The 18,072-nt window shown below is 44.1% G+C and overlaps 1 protein-coding gene across 8 annotated transcripts in view; it reads right to left on the bottom strand.

The window, feature by feature from the left end:
* The window catches only part of LOC120403679 (opsin-3-like), a 149,824-nt gene that overhangs the window by 22,665 nt on the left and 109,087 nt on the right, over positions 1–18,072 (bottom strand). The window contains exon 7 of one of the 8 annotated variants that reach the window (XM_039535177.1): positions 14,179–14,760. The exons of the other annotated variants lie outside the window; for them this stretch is intronic. Coding sequence (XP_039391111.1) covers positions 14,692–14,760 — 69 coding nt within the window. The 3' untranslated portion in view covers positions 14,179–14,691. Of the gene's footprint in view, positions 1–14,178; positions 14,761–18,072 lie in introns of those variants that run through there. 8 annotated transcript variants of the gene reach the window in all.

An 18,072-nucleotide genomic window follows, 5' to 3' on the forward strand; every position in this document is an offset into this window, starting at 1 on the left:
TTCTTGGCCTTATGCTATTTAACATTTTTTATCAATTAGCTGGAAGAAAATATAAAATCATCACTGATGAAGTTATCAGATGACACACAATTGTCGGAGTGGTAAATAATGAAGAGGACAGGCCATTGATTCTGAGTGATCTGGATCACTTGGCAAATTGGGATCAAGCAAACAATATGCATTTTAATATGGCTAAATGTAAATGTATAGATCTAGGAACAAAGAATGTAGGCCATGCTTCTAGGATAGGGGACCATTCAAAAAGGGTGTTGATAAATTGGAGAAGGTTCAGAGAAGAGCCTGAGAATGATTGAAGGATTAGAAAACGTGCCTTACAGTGACAAACTCAAAGAGCTCAATCTATTTAGATGAGCAAAGAGAAAGTTAAGGGGTGACTTGATTACAGTCTATAAGTACCTATAAGGGGAACAAATATTCAATAATGGGTTCTTCAAAATAGAAGCAAAGGGTATACCATGATCCAGTGGTGGAAAGTTGAAGCTAGACAAATTCAGACTGGACATAAAAGACATCAATTTTTGATAGTGAGGTTAATTAACCATTAGAACAATTTACCAAAGGTTGTGCTGGATTCTCCAACACTGACAACTTTTAAATTCAAGATTGGACATTCTTCTAAAAGATCTGCTCTAGGCATTATTTTGGGGAAGTTCTATGGCCTGTGTTACGTAGGAGGTCAGACGAGAATAGATGATCACTATGTCCCTTCTGGCCTTGGAACTTAAGAATAAGCAAGTTTACTGCATGGAACAGTTGTGCTGGTTGTGATTTGGCTGATGTAAGGAAGGTCACTATATCTTCCTTTATAGCTTCAGGGGCTCCTTGAGCTATTAATGAATTGTGGATGAGTAAGTCTTGTGCCATGGGCATTCCAACCCCCTTATGCACATTTTCTGAGACTCATGGTCCCTGCGGCAGTGATGTGAGGGAAAGGGTCACTTGGGGGCTATTTTGTCAATGGTTTTGTTAAGAGGTTAGTTGGAGTGTTCTTCTTCAACATGTTAATCTTTTGATTTGATGGTTTTTTATTCCAGGATATTCTGGGACCAAAATCTATTGACAACTAGCTGATTTGCTTGGTTCACTGGAGTGGCAATGATGGATCACTTTAATACATATTATACATCAATAATATCTATTACAGACCTGGGTATAGTTCCTTATTTAAATTCTATTTCACAATAACAAGAAGTCACTCCACACAATGCACTTCAAAGCAATGATTGCACATCTTTGGAAGTTAAATTCAGTCAGTCTCTGGCTTTGTGCCTTATTGCCAAAGGCAAGCTACAAATGCACTTCTTGTCATTTCTTGTTATTAAGAAATGTATTAGTGCTCAATTAAATGCTTATCAACATTGATGGAAATGTTAATTAGATTCATTAAAACATTTGAATCCAATTTTAATGTTTTAATGTAGATTTTTCAGGGAGGAGGGGGGACAAATTAAAGATATGTCCACCAAAAAGATTGCCAATGGAACAGCAAGTACAAATAAGATATAATGGAAGAAATCAAAGAAGCTGTGAATGATATAACCACATGTACATTAACAAAAAAAATTCTCATTCAGTCAATGCTGCTGCTAAGATTTTTATTTTACTGGCAAAATAATGTAAATTTGTGGCTGACTAAAAAAAGAGTGGCTTGGAGAGAATCTGAATTAGTTTGTCAAGAGCAGGAGTGTCCCTCATGTATTCAGTTGTACTGTGCCTCCAAATGAATGATGTATTGCTATGTCAGGATAAGCACAGAGTATAGGCAATTAACATCTATAGAACTGTAAATGTACATGACACTTTACAAACCACAATAGGGGAAGACATTTTCCTGCCCCTAAGAACTTAGACTCCCTGAGATGCAGGACATGAGTTCCATTAAGGGAGGAGGGAGTGGAGAGAAGAATTGGGGAGAAGGTAAGAATGATTTACATACATGGTTCATGGTTATCAGATTTCCTAATTCACTCTCCTAGCCCACCCAACCCAGCTCTTAGAGCCAACCTTTATAGTGAAGTTACAGATCCAGCTTGCTGTCTTCTGTTGGGCTTTTTCCAAGACCTCTTCCACTCAGTTCCCCAAGAACTCAGTTCGACTCCAGTCTCATCACTTAGGTTCTTTTATTTGGCATACAGTAAAGCAGGGCCGCCCAGGGGGATGGGGGGGCAAGAGGGGCAATTTGCCCCAGGCCCCGGAGGGGCCCCCACCAGAGTTTTTCGGGGGCCCCTGGAGCAGGGTCCTTCACTCGCTTCAGGGGCCCCGGAAAACTCTTGCGGGGCCCAGGCCCCCAGAGCTTCTTCCACTCCAGGTCGTCGTCAGCAATTCGGCGGTGGGGGGGGGTCCTTCCACTTCGGGACCCAGCACCGAAGTGCCCCGAAGACCCGCAGTGGCCCTGCAGTAAAGCTATGATGAGTTGATCAGACTCAAGCGTAGGGTGTGAAGGTTGGACGTACAACACATGCAAAGTTACACAGCAAACCTCTTCCTTCATATCCATTGATACATTACATTGCACTTACTGTACACTGCTTTACACATTTTGGGATTGCTTGGTTACTTTGTAGGAAACAATTCCTATCTGGCAGGCTCTGTTTATGCACTGTCCACACTTGACCTACTTTTTACCACATTTTTACATTTCCAAATTATTTTGTCCATTGTTATTTTGCTCATAGTAAATGGTTCCCTGGGTGTTTTCCCTCTCATCTTGGCTAGCTCAGACATTGTCTTAGTTTACTGACCCACTCACTTATTTTAGTTGGCACAAATATTGTGCTTTCAGCCTGCTAATTAATCTTCCTACTTCTGTTGTCTAGGAAATGAGGCCTCCCCCAAAGGAGATGGGGAAGGAGATTATGTCAGGCCAGGCCTACATTGTTCTAATATGGCATAGGCTTTTCACCTTGGAAACCTGCTGCTGATATGGGTACTGCCTGGTATGAGTTGTAGGTTTTAAGGACAAAGTTGAAGAAAGGAAATGGTACTTAGTGGGCAGAACATGGAAAACTGTTCTAATTGTAGGGAGCTACATCTGTGAAGGTGAGAACTGATTAATCCTGCTGCAGCCATTCAAAGTGAGAGCATCATCTCCTCCCCACCATCCAAGGAGAGGGCCGAGGCAGATGTTGAGCTGTAGACTGGGAGTGCTGAGATAATGAGTGAAGGGAAGTGGAGGGAGCAGAGAATAAAAAGGTGCTGGATCAATATGGATTTCTTAAATATAGATTCTGAGAGATTAGGAAAAAGGAGATGAGGAAGGATGGAAATAAGGTTAGCAGGAGCTGAACATAAACACTGGAGAGAGTGGGAGAGGAATGGATGGGCATGAAAGGGTGGACCTGGATTGGAAGAGACATCACCTGAGGGGAGAAGGAGGCAAAGAATAAGTCTGAAATGACATGAAGATTTGTGAGAGTGAGAAAGAGAAGGTCACACTTAGGTGAGCAAAGGATGAGAGCCTGATGAAAAGGTGGAAGAGGAGAGGAGAAGCAAGTGAAGGAGAGGTTAGAAGTAATTAAACAGATAAAACTGCTGTTCCCTATTGGCTACTGCTTTTTTATTCTTTTTATAATATCTACAGAGAAACCTGACCAATCCACTGCTGTATTTGATGCCAGGTGCAGTGCTATCTATTTTATATAAATATAGAGAGTATTAAAGACGAGGCCTGGTATTAAAAGGTTTAAAAGTCAATTTCTATTTGCCTGACTGCCCTCAGAATTTAGATGATCAAAACCCAGATTCACCAGAGTCTCTTTACACAAGGCATAAATCTAAGCACAATTTTTTTTTTTGTCTTTCATGTTCACTTTGCTCAGACTTCCTGATTCAATGCACTCAAGTTTTCTGTTTGCTCTGAGGAGTTCTTGAGGCGACCTTAGAATTAGTTAGCTTGTTCCATGCAAATATAACTTATGGACTGGTGACTTTCCAGAGTGTAACTGTAACATTTTATACAAGTCCTTAGGAAGCTCCACTGAACTGAGTTGATCAAATGGCTCAGCTTGACGCTTCTCCATTTTCTTATGACTTTTTCGGAGTAAGTGATAATTAAGGGCCAGATTTGGCCTTCTCCTTACAAGGTGCATGCAGGAGGAGAGGAAAGACCAGGCAGAATTGCAGTCCCTGCACTCTGGGAAGTTTAGGGATTGCTCCCTCCCTGCTACTCAAGTCTCCCAAGGGGGGCAGGGAAGGGTGGGCAGAAGGCAGAGCGTTTGGCTTCCTCCTCATCTGACCCTACATGCATCAGCCAGCAAAACTGGCCAGCTGCACAGGAGGGAATGAACTGTCCCCCACAGAGGCTGTAGTAATAGGTATGTGTATGTGTTTGGAAGGTGTCCCTTAGGGTGATGTAACACCATGCTGAGTTGTGCCTAAATGGCCCAATCTCGTCCTAAATTACTAGCTATGACAGAGTGAGATATTTTGTGTCAAATTGCAACCTTTGTTTTACAATGAAGGCAGGTTGTTGTGATGCATTCCAGACAGGTGCCCTGCCCAAGGATGATGTTCAACACCTTGTTGAAGGGTCATCAAGGAGAAGTCATCAGACCGCAATCTAAAGCTATTAACTGTGACTGTCCCTCAACTGCTGGCCCATCCTCCTGGAACAATATTTTTTTCTGCACAGGAATCCACATGGGGGTAGAGACAAGTGTTCCAACCAAGCAGGTGGCAAAGAATGAGTTGGCAGGGTTAATCGTGGCAGAGGGAAGAAATCCCTTGTGCTGTAGCAAGGGGACTCCAGAATCCCAGGTAGTGGAAAGTCAGAGGACAGGCACTGCAGCTGTCCTGATTTTATAGAAGCAGTTGGAGGGGATAAGGAAAAGTTATTTACTTATTCCCATAATACAAGAACTAGGGGTCATTAATAGGCAGCAGGTTTAAAACAAATAAAAGGAAGTTCTTCTTCACGCAGCACACAGTCAACTTGTGGAATTCCTTACCTGAGGAGGTTGTGAAGGCTAGGACTATAACAATGTTTAAAAGGGGACTGGATAAATTCATGGTGGCTAAGTCCATAAATGGCTATTAGCCAGGATGGGTAAGAATGGTGTCCCTAGCCTCTGTTCGTCAGAGGATGGAGATGGATGGCAGGAGAGAGATCACTTGATCATTGCTTGTTAGGTTCGCTCCCTCAGGGGCACCTGGCATTGGCCACTGTCGGTAGACAGATACTGGGCTAGATGGACCTTTGGTCTGACCCGGTACGGCCTTTCTTATGTTCTTATGTTCAAACTATACATGCAAAATGGCGGCGTCTAAATTAGCTGTTACTGCTCAAGAAAGAGTCATGGTGGATAGTTCTTTGAAAACATCCACTCAATGTCCCTCTGAAGTATCTGGCAACAGCCACTGTCAGAATACAGAATATTATGCTAGATGAACCAATCCGTCAGACCCAGTATGGCCATTCTTGTGTTTTTATACATTTAGAATGCTTATTAAATCCTACATTGCAGGAAGCTGCAATACACTGCTGCTGAGAGGGATAGGAGTTTGGATAAAGAAGGGATTTTTGATCTCTGTAGCACTTTCACTTGGTGATCTGTATAACAAGAATCCAACCAGTCTCTTTTTCATATTTTATGCATTATCCTGCCATTTTTATTGGCTAAAACAAACTTGGTGTGAATTTATCTAAAACTCACTGGGAAAAATAATCATATATTACTTTTATGTGGCCTGGTGCTTTACAGATAAATACAAGATGATGGCCCGGCCCTGAGGTACTTACAATTTACAAGTAAGACTAGGGATGTTGGCAAACACCAGGGGCAGATAAGACAAAACATGACATGTAAGGGTTTGCTGAAACCAAATATGGCCTTTCAAGCTTCCCTGTGATTTTAAACTGCCTCTTTCTCTCCCCCTCCTCCACCCCCAAGATGAGCTGGCCTTTTGGTGGCAGTAAGTGGCCCTCAAGCCATCTTCAGCTCTCACTTTCCATTACAAAACCTCAATTACAAGCTCTTCAATAGTCCTAATTTAGATTTTACAAATAAATTGGGCTGAAAATAGATATTAGGCCATTAGGCTGAGTAATGGGCAGCTGGGAGAAGAGAAAAGAGGATACAAAAAGGAAATACAGCAATGAAGTATGGCAAGAATTATATTAAGAACAACAGAGGTGCGCCAGCAGGAGGAATCACTGAGAGCACAAGAAAGATAGGCTCCCTGCTCTCAGTTCCAGTGCCTGGCCCAGAGCAGCCATTACAGGGAAAGTTCAGCTTTGCCCCAGGAGCCCTGGGATGGAGGGAGCATGTCCAGTTGCTCTGAGTGGACGGCACATGTGCACTCTGGTTAGCACTAAGAGCTGTGAGAGACTTGCACATGCTCAGCGAGGGTGGAATCTTCAGAGGTTTTAGCAGCTAAAATCCAAGAAGTCTCTACTGAGCATGTGTGAACTAAGATTATTCAAAGGTTTATAACTTGGCCAAATTTGGGAGGATTTTCATGAGAATAGCAAAAGGCGCATTCCTGACACAAAGGCCATCCCCTTGCCAAAAGTCAAGTCCCTGTACCAAAGCATGAGGGCTCGAGACCACTTCAAAGAAAAGGTCTTAAGAGTTTTTTATCATGGGCAAAGCAATGTATTTTTTCCTAGCCTTGTTCTTGGAAACAGATAAACAGTTTTAGGTTAAATTTAAAAAAAAATCAGCCTGAGGCAGACAATCAGCATGGAAAATTTCAGCACAAACAGTTAAAGTCTAGCAAAGTTAAAAGCAACTGAAAAAAATAGTCTTATAATCGGAAGTGACAGGCAACCTTAATAACAGGCAGTACTATCAGCCCCACCTATAATTCAGGATCCATGTCTAAAACCAGAATTAATATTAGTTGCCTACATGCACAACTCTGAGGTGGTATAAAATATGTGCCTTGTCTTTCATGATCACTAATAAACATCTTGTTGTGACTTATTAATGTAGCATCTTATTTTGCATAACAGCCCTGTCTTCTTTCCTAGCATGCACACCATCAAATTCCTACCTTAGCTGCTACTGGTGTGCATGTCACACAAACACTTCAGTAGAATTGCCAGTGGAATTTGCTTTTGATCTTACACAACTGATATAAAAGTAGCAAGTATTAATATGTCCTTTATTCTATAATTCTATATAAGGATTATATAAGTTACAGGACTTGGTTTATAACTACAAAGTCAATTAAATGTTGTGTGTATCTATCTAATACAAACTACCCATCAGATTTCAATAGAGAAACTAAACCAGTGTGAGAGACAGGGCCGCCCAGAGGATTCAGGGGGCCTGGGGCAAAGCAATTTCGGGGGCCCCTTCCATAAAAAAAATTGCAACACTATAGAATACTATATTCTCGTGGGGGCCCCTGCAGGGCCCGGCACAAATTGCCCCACTTGCTCCCCTACCCAGAGGCAGCCCTGGGAAAAATAAACCACCTGCATTTCGGCACAAACCTATTTTTGAGAAAACTTCTTTACAAGGTATCACTGATTCTCAGCATCAGCTAGTGCTAAAAGGCACTAAAGCTCATTAAAAGGGTTGGACAAATATTTTCCGTCAAAACTTTGCCTCCAGCATTATAATAGTGTTAAATATATAAAAAAGTGTTTTTAATTTATAAGGGGGGGGTCACACTCAGAGGTTTGCTATGTGAAAGGGGTCACCAGTATAAAAGTTTGAGAACCACTGAATTAACCCCTCTGGAGCCTCAGGGAATGTAGGGGAGCGGGGTGGTCTCCGTTGGTAGGGTTGGGAAGGATATTGCTCTTCTCATGTGATCCCTCTCCCAGTGGCTAATTTTAAATGAAGCCACCCTCCCCTGACATGAATCTCCCTGTGGCACTGAAATTAAATATAGACTATAATTTGGCATTTGAGAAGTGAAAGGGATGGTAGCCCTAATGGAAAAGTTAACAGCTTGGCTCTTCTGCAAGCCTCAAACTGCTGAATGAGCTTCAGGGTAGGGAAGGCCATGCCTCCCAAACAGCCTGACCCTGCCGCATCCGACCCCCCCCCACCCACGTCCTGCCCGCCGACTGCCCCCCTCAGAATCCCCGACCCATCCTGCTCCTTGCCCCCTCACCATCCCCCAGAGACCCCCACCCCCCAACCACCACCCCGGAAGGGGTGGCTCCAGGCCCCAGCATGCCAAGTGCGTGCTTGGGGCGGCAAGCCACTGCGGGCGCTCTGCTGGTGCCGTGAGGGCAACAGGCAGACTGCCTTCGGCACCTTGCCTGCGGAGGGTCCGCTGGTCCCGCGGCTTCGGAGGACCTCCCGCAGGCAAGGCAGCCTGCCTGCCGTTCTTGGGGTGGCAAAATGCTTAGAGCCGCCCCTGCACCCCGGGATGCCACCCCTGCTCCCTGTCCCCTGACTGCCCCGACCCCTATCCAACCCCCCCCCCGCTGAGTCCTGACAGACCCCCAGAACGCCCACGATCCAACCCCCCCATTCCCTGTCCCCTGACTGTCCCCCCCCACCTCTGCCCCCTCCCTGTCCCCGTGACTCCCTGCCCCTTTGCCAACGCCCCCGGCCCTGGCCTCGTACCCCTGGCTCCCCCCTCTCCCGGAGCCTCAGCGCATCCAGGAGCTTCCCTCGACAGCCGTGCAGCATGGCTCCGGCGGGGCCTGAGCTCCGCCCCGCTCAGAGCCGCATGGTAAGGGGGTGGGGCTGCAATCTCCAGGCTGAGCTCCCTCCGCTAGGCCTGGAGCTCGCAGCCCCGACCCCTTACCACGCGGCTCTGAGCAGGGCGGAGCTCGCAGGCCCCCCGCCGGAGCCATACTGCAGCATTGTCCAGGGAGGCTGCTGGATGCGCTGAGGCTCCGGGAGAGGGGTGGAGACGGGGTTGGGTCGGGCTGGGACTGGGGCGGGAGCCTCAGCCATACTCGTGGGGGCCCCTGCAGAGCCCGGGGCCTAGGGCAAATTGCTCCACTTGCCCCCCCACCTCCCCGGGCAGCCCTAGTGAGAGAAAGTAATTTGTAGAACAAAAACCTCCCAAACACTGAACTGAACAATACTAAAGAGGCCATTGCATCTAGTTCCTATTCCTACCTTTAAGTCAGAATCATTTAGAACAGTGAAATCTGATTGATGGATACCGACTGACACTGCCAGAGGCAAATCTACCAGCCACTACTGCAACATTTGTCTTAAAGATAAAACATAAAGGGTCTATTACTGCCACAACACGCAACAAGCATTCTCAGATTATTTTATTAGTCCCCATTTCTTGGAGAGTTGAAAGCATAGTGGAGATATTTTGATGGTTTTTAAATATATCTTGGATTTTTTTTGAAGTCAGTACTACATCCTGCCTACCTACATTTCCCTGGTAGTTTCAATTGTTCTGATTCAAAGTCTTGATTCAAAGTCCACTGACGTCAATGGAAAGACTCCCAGTGAAGTCAATGGGCTTTGACTGAGCCCATGCTGTCCTGGACCCAGTGCAGTTACTACAGCAATGGAAGGATGCTAGAGGCTATGACGTCTGTAGTGTAGACAATCTCTTGAAGGAGTGAAACCTATCAAGAACTTATTTTAAATAAGCAATTATGACTCTGGATACACAGAAATGAAGTCTCTCTCTCTTTCTGGTTCAGGGGATCAGAATTTAATTTAGCGTAACCTATCTTACTTTATTCAACTACATTGGCCTACCGTTTTCTTGCATTACCTGATCCATAGTGTATATGAACTCAGCACTTCTTGACTAGTTTTCTTCTGAAAATTTTAGTCCCATTAGCTTTCTGAATTGGTGGCAATGTATGAATATGTTTGACAGTATATCTGAATCAGTACACATTTCTATATTTCAGTTCATTCCCAAATGTATTACAAGTCAGTGCAGATGGGTGCACAAACACCCATTTATGCCTGGCTGAGCTTTTGAAGATGTTGGCTTCTCCCAAGGATGCAGTTTGTGGAAGAACCAGGAACAGAACACATATCTCATATCCTGGAGTAACTTAAATAACAAGACCATCCTAGATGGTGCCCCTAGAGTTGGTGCAGGACTGGAAGGGAATCTCAAGCTATATGGACAGCGGTGAGAGAGCTGTAGCACCGTGCAATTTTTGTGCCACAATAGTGCACTATCTTTGGTTTAAGTTCTCTTGTTAACACCCACAGATCAGCAGAAAGTGCACGCAAAATAAACAGAATTCTGGTGTAACCCAAAGAGGAGGGACTGAATGCTTAAAAGGCCTTAAAATCTCGTTGCTTTTGAAGTGTCTGTATAGCCTAAGTTGGGCAATTTGTCTTATAACAAATCAAGTTTGCTCAAAGTTGAGGGCATTAATGAAATTGTAAGACAAAAAAGAAATGTTGCTAGTGCTGTTTCTTTCCTGTATCTTCTGCTACACTAAACAGCCTTCTGTTCAATCCATCTCATTTTTAACCTGTGCTGTACCGCCTAAAAGTTATTGCCTGAAATCCAGTGTGACCTCTATCCTGGGCATAGTACTTCAGGCATGATCTCTGCACTCTGGCAAATTCAGGAGAAATGTTATGAGCAGAATCAAGTCCTATATATAGATTATGTCCATCTTACTAAGGCCTTTGGCTCTGTAAATCACGGAGGCCTGTGGTCAGTCCTCCACAAGTTCAGTTGCCCCAGTACGTTTTTCAACATTATTAAATCTCTTAATGCAGAAATGCAGGTCCATGCCTTTAACCAATGGTGCTTCTCAGTTACCTTTGTTGTTACCAATGGAGTCAAACAAGGCTTTGTTCTTGCTCTGAGATTATTTAGCATCATGTCTGCAGCTGTTCTAGTAGGTGCATTCAGAGACATTGATTGTGATATTTATATGCAGTACCATATGACTGGAGGTGTCTTGAATCTGCATCACCTTTTTGCAAAGACAAAAGTTATTAATACAATCATTTGCGAATGACTGTTCGCTGATGATTGTGCTTTATTGGCCTATAACCTCAGGAACATTCATTTGCTCTGAGTGCTTTCTGCATGCAACAAACCTCGATGTCAACTCTGCCCACATATCTACACCAGCGACACCATCACAGGACCTAACCAGATCAGCCACGCCATCACCGGCTCATTCACCTGCACGTCCACCAATGTAATATATGCCATCATATGCCGGCAATGCCCCTCTGCTATATACATCGGCCAAACTGGACAGTCTCTACGGAAAAGGATAAATGGACATAAATCAGATATTAGGAATGGCAATACTCAAAAACCTGTAGGAGAACACTTCAACCTCCCTGGCCACACAATAGCAGATCTTAAGGTGGCCATCCTCCAGCAAAAAAACTTCAGGACCAGACTTCAAAGAGAAACTGCTGAGCTTCAGTTCATCTGCAAATTTGACACCATCAGCTCAGGATTAAACAAAGACTGTGAATGGCTTTCCAACTACAAAACCAGTTTCTCCTCTCTTGGTTTTCACACCTCAGCTGCTAGAACAGGGCCTCATCCTCCCTGATTGAACTAACCTCGTTATCTCTAGCCTGCTTCTTGCTTGCTCATATATACCTGCCCCTGGAAATTTCCACTACATGCATCCGACGAAGTGGGTATTCACCCACGAAAGCTCATGCTCCCAAACGTCTTTTAGTCTATAAGGTGCCACAAGACTCTTTGCTGCCAAAACATTTTGGCTTAACAATCAGCCTGAAGAAGGTAGAAGTCATGGGTCCAGCTTTGACCAGGAAGTACTGCACCTATTTCAGTTGTGTCCATTGACAACGTACCATTCAGGGTCATTGACAAATTTTGCTACCTAGGCAATGTCATTTCATGAGATACAATGACCGATGATATTACAAAGCTCATTGGTGCAGCCAGCAATGCCTTCAGAAAACTTCAGTGTCATCCCTGGCATGAACACAGTGTCAGAGTCCAAACAAAAACTGGCGTTTTCTGCAATGTCATCATCACCACACTCCTCTACAGCTGCGATACGTGGAATACCTATCGATGCCACTCAAAATGCTTGAACCAATTCCACCTATGATGTCTATGGCAGATAATGGGAATTAAATGCCAAGATTTGCTTCCAAACTCCGAGCTCCTTGACTATACAATGTGACAAGCATTGAAGCTTTTATAGTGAGCACACAGCTGAATTGGTGCAGTTGTGTGGTCCATATGTCTGACAGAATACTGAAGACTATTTTCTACGGACAATTGCAAACGGGAGCTTGTTTCAGGTGCAGACCAAGAAAATGTTACAGGGACATTCTCAAGGCCAACCTCCAATCTTGTAACGTTGACCTCAATATCTGTGAGCTATTAGCCCATGACAAGATCCAATGGCAGCAGCTCTGCCACCTTGGACTGAAAGACCCCAAGAGCTCACAGACTGCAGCAATCAAGGAGAGACATGTGAGGCATAAAGCTAAAAGCAGCTCATATTCATCTACAATTGCCTTCACCAGTGGCACTTGTGGACAGGACTGCAGGTCTGAAATTGGTCTTTGGTCTCATCTCAGGATCCACAATAAGTAACTGTAGCTCATCCATCAAACTCAACAGGAGACTCCATCACTGCTGTCTTGAATGGTAGGTGACAGTCAATCAGGAAGGAGAGGGAGCAATAAGCACCATGGTAGAGAGGGGCGAGGGACGGATCTGGCAAGTTTTAACCGGGAGTTGTGTAGCTGCATATTTTTGAGAAATAAATGGGATGGAATTTTTAAATTCTGTGGCACAGTCAACATCTTGAGCAATGGAGGTTGCGGGGATTAAAAAACATGGAGGCAGAGAAAGGGTAGACCAACACGGCAGTGCTCTGACAGTACTGAGAACAAAATTGTTTAAATCCTCCAGGCTAGCTGTATTGTAATATTGCACAAAATACTTATTGGAAGAAGTCACTTTCCCATGTTGAGTCTCCATCCATGATTTGGGAGACTCCTGGGCTTCCAGCATTGGGTCGACTTTGTGGGTTCAGCAGAGTGACAAAATCCTGGATTTCAGGATCATTCTCCTCTGTCTCAGTGTTCTACTAGACAACCACAGAGGTGTCCTGGATGGTGTCCACAATGTGCCGTGGTTCAGTGACAGCATCTCTGCTAAAAATATGGTCCAGCTCCTCTTGGTAGCTGCAGACTTGCAAGCTCTCCCAAAACCTTATTGTTGTCTCTAACATTCTTAGGAACCTCTTGTTGTGGCATTGTCTTGGGTTCTAGGATTGCCTCCTCTCCTCATTTACTCTGATAGCCTCTTGTAGACCAGTGCACTATAGTGACGGCTCTTCACCGGGACCTGGACACACTCCTCTCCCCAGAGGACAATATAGATCAGGACTTCAGCAAAGGCACACATACAAGCATAAGCCTGGCTGCTGAATTTTTTTTTTTAATTCTAGATATGTGAACTCACTGTGAGTTGGACTTGCAAAGGGCCACACCTGGCTTCATGCTTTCCCACATTTAATGGGGAGGTGACATCCAGTTAAGATGACTGTGGAGCAGTAGAAGGCACACAGGTGAAAAGAGAAGCCAACACAGGTAGCCAACAATGCAGTGTAGGATACCAATGGGAGGCCTGCTATATAGATGTGGAACAGCTGTTTGAGGATAGGAGTGCATCTGCACCTACTTGGTTTCAGGTAAACTCCTTCCACATCTCAGTAAATCCACTTCCAAAGCGGGTTTTTCAATGCAGGTTAAAATGGCAGATGATTCACAACAACAAATGTTGCAAGGCACATTATCATGAAATAATTCAAATGAATCTGCAACCACTTTCAAATGTACACAAGCCCACAGTCTCCCTGCAGCTTGTCCCTAAACACACCCCACTGGACAACCTTTATTCACACCACTGAACTAATTATTTATGTGAGCAGTCCCATTGCAGGCAATGGGTATCTTTACATGACTAGGTGCTCACCTAAGGCTTGCACAAATTTAGACCCATGTCTTATCTAGAGGCAATTTCTAATGCATTATGGGCCTGTTCCAGTGTCCACTGAAGTCAATGGGAATCTTTGCAGTTTGATGAGTTCACTGATATTTTCCCAGGATACTGTCCCTCCTCTGTTGTGTGAGAGTTTTGAATGGTCACAGTATTAAACTTTTTCAAGTGATGTGCCTAGTCTTTTAACCATCACTGCTCTCTCTCCAAATCTTTTGAGAAAATTACAGTCAGCTTCTATTTTTATTAGTGTAATTATTTTAATACAAAAAGACAGACTGAGTGGAAATCAAACCACTAACCAGGGACTTCACATTCACATCTTATATAGCCCTTCTCATGCATGCTCTCCTCAATTATGCTCAGATGCACTTTTTCAACATCAGGAAGAGTTCATTGATAATCACTGTATGATTTTTCACAATGCAGTATTAGCCATGCAAGCCTTAGTGGATGTCATTTCAGGAGCAGAACTTGAAACAGTAAATATTTAGGAACAGCTCTTGTTTTGTGTAATTAGGCATAGCTTCATTGCCTTCAGTGGATTTATGGTACTTAACATCAGCAGAGGATGCAGCTTGTACTCTTTACACTGGCATCCAAGCAAGAGGTTCTACAGAGGTTAAAACAATTTACTGATAGGAGTTTAATTTGGTTTAAATTAGACTAACATGAAGTATATGGCACTTCCAGCACTCTTCAGATATTAATATTGAAAGGAAAACCCCAGATTGGAGCCCTGATGGCATGAGAAATGCACTGACAACATCTCTTCCTTAGCTACCAAAACTGCAGACAGAATTAAAACAAATGCAGAGTAATTGAGCTGTTATGACGATCCATGACCCAGTTGATCAGAGTGTTCCTGTTCTGAAAAAAAGGTGAAAATATGGATTTGTATCAACCTTCTACTTTTGTGTTGAACTTACACACTTAAGTTCCACAGTTCTGAGAGAAAAAAAATCACTTTATTTTACTTCTGACAACTTTCTAAATGGTATGAGAGCTGAAATACAGCTCTGTGGGCTAGAGGATTTGGGGGTTCAAGGTTTAGGCACCCTGGTATTCACAAAAACCCTGTTCAGCTGTGTCCTAACCCTGTAGGGGCCTAAATTCTCTAAGCACCTATGTTTCCATTAGTAAAGTCCCCCTAGGCACCTACATTTCTGTTGGTAGGCATGTGCACAGTGCCTAAATCCTGACGCTGCACTGAGTTGCTTGGTGTCTAGCTCACACCAAAGCCCCAGCAGGATTCACAAACTAAATGTTCTCCTGCCCTCACCTGTGCGGCCTGATCTGGTCTCCCACATATTCAGTGTTCAAACCACTGGGCAGTTGGGTGTAAGGGTGGTGGCACCACTGCTACCTCCTCTGTTTTTTCACAAGAAAGAAGTGAGCTGGCTTAGGTACCTAGCTGCAGGAGAGAGTTCATGGCTGTGCACCTTGAGCGGAGGATGGCATCGTCTTTCGGCCTAGAGATTAGGCAGGGGTTAGGCCTCTCTTCTGCATTTCATATTGCCTAGCTTAGGCTGCCTCTGGCTCAGTGTGATGGATTCTATTAATCTCTTTTTAGGCACCTAATTCTCCCCATACATTGTATAGGGAGCCTGGCTAATAAACGAGGTTGTGAATTCCACTAGATGGCAGGGCACCTAAAAGTTAGGCACCGTAATGCTCAAGTTCCCCTAGTGAATCCCCATTATTAATTACTATTATTATTTTGGTTTCATTACACTGAAACCTGACCCAAGTCCCTTCTTAGAACTCATTCTTGCCATGAAGCTTACAAAATGAGAATGAGGAAAGTAACTATTAAACCCCCCCAAACCAAACAACAGCAAGAAACTGCAACACAAAGAGTAGCCACCATTTTAAGCACTAGCCTTGATAGCTGTGCCAGCTTTGTCCTTCCTCTTTGCTTTGCTAAGCTCTGGCTGTCATGTTAAGGTAGACGGTAAGAACAAGTGGAGTAAGCTGTCTGAGGGCAGATCCAATATCCTGTATCATCAGAGACTAAGCAAGGACATTTCAGAAAGAATCAAAGACATCTTCAACTTTTTCAAAGTTCCTAGCATCTTTGAAGACTGACTTCACTTCCTGATGTTGCCACACTGTAGACTCTTCCAACAGATTTTGTCCCTGAAAAAAGAGACTTTCCTATGGCTATTCCTCCTTCTTCCAAAGTTTATTTGGGTCATGTATCTAGAACACCATCCCAATGCAGTATCTACCAAGAAGGAGAGGGGAGGTGTTGCAACAGTAGAGTGGCTTGCTACAGTGCCAGCTATGTTTCTTGGGTATATGTGCTAAAAGTTTTTCTTCTTGAGAAACTGCCTGGCTGTATTTTCCCTGACTGTAAAGAACTTCTGTTGTAGGTGGAATCTATAGCACCATCAATTTCAATCCAGTCTGATTTTCCCATGAGCTTATGACACTGTGAAAGATGGGGTTCTTATTACAGTAACTCCTCGCTTAATGTTCTAGTTATGTTCCTGAAAAATGTGACTTTGAGCGAAACGATGTTAAGCGAATCCAATTTCCCCCATAAGAATTAATGTAAAGGGGGGAGTGTGTTAAGTTCCAGGGAATTTTTTTTCACCAGACAAAATATATATTTTATACATATATATATACACACACACACAGTATAAGTTTTCAACAAACAATTTAATACTGTACACAGCAATGAGGATTGTGAAGCTTGGTTGAGGTGGTGAAGTCAGAGGGTGGGATATTTTCCTGGGAATGCCTTACTGCTAAACGATGAACTAGAACAGCTGAGCCCTCAAGGGTTAACACATTGTTAACGTATCCTCACATTCTACAAGGCAGCACAAATGGAGAGAGGGGAAACAGCATGGCAGACAGGGACAGACTCTCACGTGTGTGTGTGAGAGAGATGCACATTTCCCCTTTTAGTATGCTGACCCCACTCTACGTACATTGCCTTTTTAAGTAGATCTGCAAGTTGAGACAGCCCCTACTGCCAACAAGCTCCCTCCATCCTGAGCCCTGTCCTGTCTCCCCCCTGCTCTATGGAGATGAGGTAAGCGGGGGGCAGGAGCAGGGAGGAAGGGGGACACCCTGACATTAGCCCCTCTCTTTCCTCCCCTTGTACGGCAAGCAGGAGGCTCCCGGGAGCAGCTCCCAGGCAGAGGGCAGGAGCAGCACATGGCAGTGGGGGGAGGGACAGCTGAACTGCCTGGCAATTGATGGCCTACTCAGAGGCTGCTGCACAGGGAACTTAGGGGAGTGGGGAGCTGATAGGGGGGCTGCCAATCCACCCTGGTTCCAAGCACCCACCAGCTAGTTCCAATGGGCAGCTCTTTCTGCAAGCAGTGGACAAAGCAGGCGGCTGCCAAACAACGTTATAAGGGAGCATTGCACAACTTTAAACAAAGCATGTTCCCTAATTGATCAGCAATGTAACAATGAAACAAGGTAAACTGGGACAACTTTAAATGAGGAGTTACTGCACATGCTTGGAGCAGTGTGGTCTTTCAGCTGCTCTTCTGACACAACCTCAGTCCTGTGTATCTCTCTGGGTGTCAATTTATACACGACATATAATTATTCTTCTGATATTGTTCCTGTGAAATTTTGAGATACCAAAGACACTGTGCTATGCTTATATATTTCTGTATCTATATTGTTCCTCAGGCTTCCATAATTTTATCACTGATATGTTATTTGTGTGCAGATGATACCAAAACATATCCCCTTCGTCAAATCTTCCTGCAGCAATCTCAGTACTCACTGATTGAAACTAAAGACCTAATCATTCAGAACCCTTTCAGAATAAATACAGATAAGACACGGGCTGCTTCTAAGGAGTACTCATGAGCTTTTTGAAGCATACGGGGGAAGAGAAGGAAGTTGCTGTTTTGCTTCCCTCTTAGCACCTTTCAGTAGGAGTAATTTGTCCTCTTCAACAATGGCTCAAAAAGGACTTCAAAAGAGGCAAAATCCTGGTCTTATTGAAATCAATGGGAGTTTTGTCATTGACTTTAATTAGGCCCTCGTGTCAGCCTGGAATCTTAATGCAACCTCAACCCTTGATGCAAGAAGCATATTAGGTCCAGTCAAACTTCCTTTTCCTGTTTGGAAACATGGGCCTACATGAACAACAGCGAAGTAGCTAAGTGCTCTGAGGTAGTTTGATAGGAAAGGCAATGTTAGTAT

The sequence above is a fragment of the Mauremys reevesii genome, linkage group 1, assembly GCF_016161935.1.
Source record: "Mauremys reevesii isolate NIE-2019 linkage group 1, ASM1616193v1, whole genome shotgun sequence".
NCBI classification, from domain to species: domain Eukaryota; kingdom Metazoa; phylum Chordata; order Testudines; family Geoemydidae; genus Mauremys; species Mauremys reevesii.